Source organism: Wyeomyia smithii, chromosome 1 (assembly GCF_029784165.1).
Source record: "Wyeomyia smithii strain HCP4-BCI-WySm-NY-G18 chromosome 1, ASM2978416v1, whole genome shotgun sequence".
Classification (NCBI taxonomy): domain Eukaryota; kingdom Metazoa; phylum Arthropoda; class Insecta; order Diptera; family Culicidae; genus Wyeomyia; species Wyeomyia smithii.
The window spans coordinates 1,534,822-1,543,294 of NC_073694.1; the positions used below are offsets into that span (position 1 = coordinate 1,534,822).

At 43.4% G+C, this 8,473-nt stretch overlaps 2 protein-coding genes across 3 annotated transcripts; one reads left to right on the plus strand and one right to left on the minus strand.

Moving 5' to 3' along the window:
• Nucleotides 1–3,794: 3,794 nt before the first annotated feature.
• Nucleotides 3,795–6,787, plus strand: LOC129717885 (paraplegin). The gene is made up of 3 exons (XM_055668147.1): nucleotides 3,795–5,136; nucleotides 5,192–6,325; nucleotides 6,377–6,787. The coding sequence occupies exons 1-3, from the start codon at nucleotides 4,315–4,317 to the stop codon at nucleotides 6,734–6,736; spliced, it is 2,316 nt and encodes a 771-aa protein (XP_055524122.1). The 5' UTR covers nucleotides 3,795–4,314; the 3' UTR covers nucleotides 6,737–6,787.
• Nucleotides 6,788–6,839: 52 nt separating this feature from the next.
• LOC129728130 (serine/arginine repetitive matrix protein 2-like) lies at nucleotides 6,840–8,473 on the minus strand. 2 transcript variants are annotated; one of them, XM_055686548.1, is made up of 2 exons: nucleotides 8,335–8,473; nucleotides 6,840–8,185 (listed from the first exon to the last, which is right to left on the minus strand). In XM_055686548.1, exon 2 carries the CDS (start codon nucleotides 8,105–8,107, stop codon nucleotides 7,058–7,060), a length of 1,050 nt encoding a protein of 349 aa, XP_055542523.1. In that variant the 5' UTR covers nucleotides 8,108–8,185; nucleotides 8,335–8,473; the 3' UTR covers nucleotides 6,840–7,057. The 2 variants fall into 2 exon arrangements, with proteins under 2 accessions (XP_055542523.1, XP_055542528.1); XM_055686553.1 differs by having other exon boundaries at nucleotides 8,331–8,467.

Below are 8,473 nucleotides of genomic sequence, written 5' to 3' on the forward strand. Positions count from 1 at the left end.
ATCACGTTAAAGTTTGACAAGTTGTCAACTATTGGTTTTACAGAATCTCGGTATTTTGATGTATTACCGAGATTTTTACCGAGTTCTCAGCTGTTGAAATCTCGGTAATTCATTTTACCGTACTCGGTGATATTATCTAAGTGTGATAGCCTAACTACGGCCATCATCTCGAGAAACCATAAACCATGTCCCATAGCACTCCGTACCTCGCCCTGTCAAACTGCTCGATAAATAATGAACCAAATGAATTTTCTTTTTCTCGGCCTTATCGAGCCCCAAAGAAAATCCCATAAGAAACTGTCAAAAAGTTATTTACAAAATCAATGCAGCATTTTTCGAGTAGGAACGAAACAAATGCAGGCTGCGCAGGTACACTGCCTTAAAAAAACTCAACCAAAACTCAAACAGTGATTTAGTGGTACCATTCGAGTAGTTCATTTTGTACCAACTTTTATGAAAAATTTCTTCATGAGTGTTACGTATGTCTTAGGTATGTGGTATAACTATGTACAATTACAGCAGCTTTTAGAGTTTTTTTGATGTATTTTTTTTCGGGGGGTCAGCAATGTTTTTTGCTGAACTCGTCAAATGAATTTTATTGAACAGTATTTTGGCCAAAAAATTAACCGACATCAGTAATTTTTCAGGGAATTACAGAACGATCAGGAAAAGTTTACTGAACACGACCGTAATAAAAATTACCGAAGATTAAGACGGAAATAGTTGTGGGGTGATGAAGAAGAGTAAGAAGCCATATGTCGACCCTCAGGAAAATACAAGGTTCCGGGGAAGTTAAAGAGAAGGGAGAACTTAAAATGTGCACACCAAACATTTTTTACTGAAATTCAGTAAACTTTCACGCTGAAACTTCAGTTATCCTTTCAGCAATGGATGATTACTGAACATTTCAGTAATGTGAAATGTCATTCTGTTTGACGGTACTTTACTGAATTTTCAGCATTAAGAAATGTCATCCATGTGTGACAGACTTTTACGGAATTTTCAGCATTATTCAAAGCATTGCTGAAAACTCAGCAATATCGGATATAATGTATTTTGACAGCATTTTACGGAGAATTTAGCAAAGGATTACTGAAATATCAGTTAGGCTGGATTTCTTCGTATGGGTCTTAAAACTCGTTGCCTATAATTTATTCGATTTTTACCTTTATTTTACAAAAATTAGTTAAATCCCCGAATAATATGCCACCGATGTCCATCCGATGGCTTTTCTAAATATCCGCCAGCTTCCTCTACCGCACATCGAACTGAAAAAAAAACAAGAAAAATTAACTTTTCCACTAACCAAATAGTTTTAGCACGTCCCTACGATCGGCTTTCTGGTACTGCTGCACTTCTCCAGGCTCTGATTTATTTTAAACAAAATTCTCCCTGCATCACAAACTTTAACGCGCATTAAGCACATTGATAACGACTTTTTTGACAGCTGCGGTGCACGTCAGTCAACGAAGTATGTCGAATTTCAGCAACCGAAACTAAAAATACTGAATGTCGGTAAATCAAAACTAAATGCCGAATACTCAGTGTCGCTCCGTCAGCGATATTTTTACAATTGAACAATTTAGTGTCGCTTAGAAGCGAGAGAAAATATAAGATCGCATAGCAACAGAACCATAAGACACGATCGAGCTGACTAGGAGCATGCTAGATCCGCGCGAGACCTCTAGAATGGAGTTATGAAAAGGAACGTGAAAACGGTCTCACGCGTAGATTGTGTATTTTAAACGTTTTGTTTAGTTAGGACTTTAGGATAAGCCACTCCCATGTGAAGGGACCAAGGCGCATTAGAAGTTTACTTTTTCTTTCTAACGTTAGGACTTAATATAAGAATGAACAACATTTGTAATGTGTTCAATGAAAAGACCCGTTAGAGCCAGAAGGAAAATAAATAAATTTTCTCTAATTTTAATGAAAACTCTGGCATCTTAAGGGATAGTTATAGATAAGGATTTTTTCGAATAGTTATAGATCGCGTGTGTAACTTGTAGTGTTAAAATGACTTTTGTAAATATTTGTTCAATAAAGTGAAGTTTTCTCCCAGTACAACAAAGTGTTCTCCTTCAAAAGCCAATTTCAAAGTACGACATTAGTCGGAAAATCGACTTTGGCAATTTTAACAACAACTTCTAGAAAAGGAAGTTTTATGGTGGCTCCAGAGAGGAGCATTTGCATTAGAACTCACACCATTGGAGAACACTTTGGAAGACTTCAAGTTTATAGTGTTCCTAGCCCGAAGTTTGAGGGCACAACGTGAAAGCTATTGAATAGTTAATATCGTGTTGGGTGTTTGAGAACCACACGAGGTTGCCTTTTGTGATAAGTAATAATCACAGGCAAAGTGATTGGTGTGTTGGCGCCATAAGACCAAGAAGTGAAGTCCCAGTGTATTATCACACCGATATCACACCAGCTGACGGACGCATAAAATAGACACTAGTCTATTCTGGACCGGCATCATCGGCCGGAAGGATCGAAATCTCGATACTAGCTAGGGGCTAGCGTTGAGTCATTAGTGCAAGGAAAGCTAGTGCAACTGGACCGGCATCATCGGCCGGAAGGATCGAAATCTTGATACTAGCTAGGGGCTAGCGTTGAGTCACTAGAGAACACTAGTGCAACTGAACCGGCATCATTGTCCGAAAGAATTAAATCTTGATACTAGCTAGAGGCTAGCGTTGAGTCACTAGTACGAGGCTAGTGCAGCAGAGCGACAGCATCAGCAAGCAGTTAAAGTTTTCTCCAGATCGACGGAACGACGAACCGGTACTTTGACCGGTGATTACAACAAGCAGAAAACATCAGCTGGGTGAGTCCAGAATGGATAAAAATTAGTTTTAAACGAAAATAGCCATTGCCGATTATGTAAAAATCCAGACGAGTTTAACGATATGGTAGCCTGCGATGAATGCGATCGCTGGTTCCATATCATATGCGCTGGGTTGGACCACGTGCCAGTAAAGACTGAGCCGTGGATTTGTTTTAAATGTAAGAAGACGTTCGATGAGATAACGTCTAGAGATAGGAGAATTAGGCAGTTAGAACAGGCTTCGGCGGGAAATAAACCCCCGATAACCACTGAAAGGGAGTTTTATCGGGAGATGATAGAAGGTTTGAAGGAAATCAAGCTTGGTAAAGGGTCGAACTGCGACAGTTTTTTAACATAAAACTTCCTTTTCTAGAAGTTGTTGTTAAAATTGCCAAAGTCGATTTTCCGACTAATGTCGTACTTTGAAATTGGCTTTTGAAGGAGAACACTTTGTTGTACTGGAGGAAAACTTAACTTTATTGAACAAAAATTTACAAAAGTCATCTTAACACTACAAGTTACACACGCGATCTATAACTATTATATCTATCACACACCAAATTCTCGAGTCCAAATTCAGTACAAAAATCGACTTTGGCCATTTTAACAACAACTTCTAGTAAAGGAAGTTTTACTCAGTAAACATTTAGATTGCTTAAATTTCAGTATATGATTTTTATAGTTGAGTTTCAGTAATGATTACTGAATTTGGTGTGTGAGTTTACAGAAAAATTTGTTTGCTTCTTTGAATTGAAATTTCATTAATGATCTTGGAAATTTCGAAATCGGTTAACTCGGGTTATGATAAACGTCACATACGACCTTTTGACATGTTGCTCGTGACCCAAGTATGATGACAGTTCTACACTCATCATTGTAGAAGTTTCTACACTCATATATGTAGAACTGTCATCATACTTGGGCTCGTGACTTCAAGCAGAGTCTATGTTTAAGAGTCCCGCAAAGATGAAACCAAAGGAACCAAATCAGTGTCAAACGAGGGTACCAATCGAGCAATGTAAAGAAACATGGTGATAATGTTAGGAGTGGATGAAAAGTGTTGTAATTGAGCGTAATAAAGAATATGTGTTTTTCCGAAGTTTTACTTACACATTTTAATCCAACATTAAACCTGTACACTGGTTCACTTAAATTTAACAAAACATCACCGGTGTAATCTTTCAAAACTGTGTACCTTGTAAAGAGTTTCAAAAAATGATATTCGCTTATGCATGGTGAAAAACAGAACTGTATAGTTCTTGGCAACAAACGGCACAAAAACTGTGTTGCAGAAACGATAGATTTTCTCTTCGCGCGACTCTATATACCATAGACTCTGACTTCAAGGATCGTAAGCCAAAACAAAGCATGATTGAAGAAGTGTCATCAGTTTAAAGCCGATAGAATTTCATAACATCACCAAAAAATTGAATTTGTTTTCAAAAACCCCGTGAGAACCTGTTCTAAATGGTGTAAATAGTAAAAAAATGTTACGATTAGAACGTTGCAAACGATTACTAACTGGCCGGCTGGCCGGACTATCCTTGCCAGCAAGGCTGACCCCAGCCTTCGCGCACAATAGAATACCGATCCGATCTATCGCAACCAACAAACGGCCCATTCTGGTGTGCCCCAATCAACGTTTGCTGCGCCAACTAGAGAATGAATATCGTGCTATCCTGCAATTGTTTTCCCGTTCCTACGGTATTCCGCAATCCGTTCTGACACGCAATCTTCATACAGCTAGTCGAGTTTACCAGCAGAAAAAGCCAGCGGACAATGATCCGAACCGAGTTCCACCGGGAGGTGGTGGCAAAAAAGACAACGATGACAAGGAGAAAATGATGTCGGTTGTGACGAAAACAATCGTCCTGATGATTACGGTTTACGCGCTGGTAGCCTTCCTAACGATGGTGGTGCCGAATCGGAACCGGCCGGAAACCACTACGCGTTACGTTAGCTGGCACGAGTTTGTGCACCACATGCTGGCCGCTGGCGAAGTGAAGGAGGTGGTCGTTCATCCCGACATGGAAATGGTGACGATTCTGCTGCACGAAGGAGCGATCATAAAGGGAAGACGGGCGCATTCGAACATCTTTCACATGGCGGTTGCTGATGTTAATAAGTTTGAGGAGAAGTTGCGGTTGGTTGAGGCACGGCTCGGCATTAAGGATGGTGTTTCGGTGCAGTTTGAGCGCAGTGGTGACGTGAGTGGGCGGATTCTGTTTACGCTGATTGCTACCGGGGTGATTATTGCCCTGCTCAGTCGGATGCGCGGCATCCGGAGTCCGATCAGTATGGATTCTTTTGTAAGGCGATTTGTTTCTCTGCAAGATAATTGATTATAAGATCTTTTCTTTGTAGACTCAAATGGGGCGAGCAAAATTCACCCTAGTCGATCCGGTTGATGGATCCGGACGTGGAGTTTGGTTTAAAGACGTAGCCGGTTTGCAGGAAGCGAAACAGGAGGTTAAGGAATTTATCGACTACTTGAAGTCACCTGATCGCTATCAGAGACTGGGAGCAAAGGTTCCGAAAGGGGCTCTACTGCTGGGTCCTCCCGGCTGTGGAAAAACACTACTAGCAAAGGCGGTTGCTACGGAAGCTCAGGTTCCCTTTCTCAGTATGAATGGTTCAGAGTTTATTGAAATGATTGGTGGTCTGGGAGCGGCTCGAGTGCGGGATTTGTTCAAGGAAGCCGGCAAACGATCGCCCTGTATAATCTATATAGATGAAATTGATGCCATTGGTCGGCAGCGGGACGGCGGTGATAGTTTCGGCGGGGTAAGCTCGGGAGAATCAGAGCAAACCCTTAACCAATTGTTGGTAGAAATGGATGGAATGGCTTCTAGGGAGGGAGTGCTCATGCTGGCCAGCACCAACCGGGCGGACATTCTGGATAAAGCCCTCCTTCGACCAGGTCGTTTTGACCGACATATTCTTATTGACTTGCCGAATTTGGCCGAACGAAAGGAAATCTTTGAAAAGCATCTTTCGGGAATAGCACTGGCAGCAACACCGGATAAATATTCTGCCCGGCTGGCGACACTGACACCCGGATTTTCCGGCGCCGATATTGCGAATGTGTGCAATGAAGCTGCGCTACACGCAGCCCGGTCAAGCCAAAAAACGGTCACGACGGCCAATTTGGAATATGCTGTGGAGCGGCTGGTAGGTGGAACGGAAAAACGTTCGCACGCGCTAACGCAAACCGAGCGGCGAGTGATTGCGTTCCACGAGTCTGGTCATGCACTAGTTGGTTGGCTGCTACCGAATTCCGACGTTCTGCTGAAGGTGACAATTGTACCGCGAACCAGTTTGGCACTCGGATTCGCACAGTACACCCCAAAGGAGCAGAAACTGTACAGCCGGGAGCAATTGTTCGATAAGATGTGCATGGCTCTGGGTGGACGGGCGGCCGAGAACATTACCTTCGAGCGGATTACGACCGGGGCGCAGAATGACTTGGAGAAAGTCACGAAGATGGCGTACGCGCAGGTAAGCGTGTTTGTATGAAGAAGCTTTTATTTTCTGATTGCCTTTTTTTAGATCAAATACTTCGGCATGAACGGCACCGTGGGCCCAATTTCGTTCTCCGAAGAAAGCGAGTCTAATCCTTACGCTGCGAAACCCTACTCGAAGCACTTTGGCGACATAATCGACCAGGAAGCGCGCTACATGATCACGGAAGCGTACGAACGGACCGAGCAGCTGCTGCGGGATAACGTCGAGATGCTGCGAACCCTGGCCGAGGCGCTGCTGAAGCAGGAAACCCTCAACTACGATCAGGTGGTCGCCCTGATTGGTCCACCCCGGTATGACGATGCGAAGCGCAAAATTGAACCCGTCGAGTTTGAGGATAGCCTGTCGAAACTGGCCGCCGGCAATGGAGAGGAAACGAACAAGTGAAAGATAAAATTGTTAAAGCGAAATAAACTTACCTGTTGGAATTAAAAATCACGAGTCGGGAGGTTCGTTCTTTCCTTATTTTAAAACCGAAAACCAAAAGACATCGCATGCAATCGATCTTTATTGAGAGAGAACAACTTTCTACAAGCTAGATTACATGATTCCTTTTTTTCTTCATAATAATTACTGCTGGTAGTAAGACAATTACAAAAATAAAAGTTAAAAATAAGTTTCGAATATCCACAATCAAATAATCAACTGATTGGGTAAAATTTTAAATCAATAATTAGGCAAAAAAAAATAAGCAAAACCAATAGGTATTTAATCCCTGAAGTCCCGTCGATAGATGTACTCTTCGTCGCGGTCATAACTGTTGTACCGATCGGTGTTGTGGGTGGATCGCGCCGAGTAGCGGTCGTACGATGTATAGCGTGGAGGATAACTGTCGTACCGCGAGGACGAGGGCGCATAATAATCGTGGGGTCGCGAGCTACGCTCTCGCTCGTACCGATCGTAAGCCAAACGTTCCCGGTCGCGTCTGCTGTATTCCGGGGTTGGCGAGCGCCTCCGAGGGGCGGCGGCGGCGGCGTACCGTCCGACCGACCGGGATCGGGAGCGTCTCCTTTTGCGTTCACGCAGCGAGGATGGGGAACGAGATTTTCGTGAATTGGAACGGGATCGGTGAGATCGCAACGGGGGTGGTGAGCGAGAGCGAGAGCGAGAGCGAGCTTTCGACCTGGAACGTTTTCTGTAGCGTCGATAGGAGGACACGGCCGGTGAAGTGGACCGTGAGCGACCACGCGATCGAACCGGCGACTTGCGACGCAATGGCGATCGGGACCTCGAACTGTCGCTATCGGATTCGCCTTTTTCTTGTTTAATTTTTGTGTCTAGTTCTTTATGCCGCTGCACTTCTTCTTCGTAGAATTTTCGTTTCTCCCCAGGCGTCTTTAGTGTGGCCTTACGAATGATTTTGGCATTGGCACAGTATTCCTGCGGATTGTATGCCGGAAGGCGCAAGTCGTCCCAGCACTCGTCATCGTCCTGCACCTTTCGCGGTGCAATCGGATCTTCGTTATTATATATCAACTCTGGTTCCTGGGCTTCGGTTGTGCCGTGAGTGGCGGCAGCTGTCGTAATACAGTACTTGTACATATCGAAATTGGCTCTGTCTTCGCAAGTCGCGGTATGCATCTTTAGCTCGGGCTCCGCTATTCTGTGTGCGTGGTTAAAAGGACAGATCACGAACTGTGTGTCCGGGTACATTTTGCGACACTTGAACAGATGTCTGGCCATCGCTGTGGCCTGCACTCTGTGAGCCTTATTGTAGGGGCATTCCAGCAAAGTACCATACCCGACAAGGGTAGCCATTTTCTTTCTTTCAAAAAATAGTTCTTCAAACTTTTGCCCGTCGCTAGCTTGTTTTCTTACACGGACGCTCTCAGTTCACTACAACAGAGCGAGATGCAGGGAGAAAAATTATCGATAGTAAAGTCATTTTACACGTTAGATTTATTATATACGTCGCACTACCTCACTACTTTCAAAGCTACTATAATTACGATCAATTTTATTCATTGAAAATGTTGCGTACCTACCTTTTCAGCTTATTTTGTTATCAACAAATCAGATTAAACTTTTTAGCACAGCACAAACCACTAAATCATACGTAGCTAATCTCCTTTTGTAGCAGCAAACAACAAAACACGCTAGGCGCAGAAAAATCTGGAAGGAACT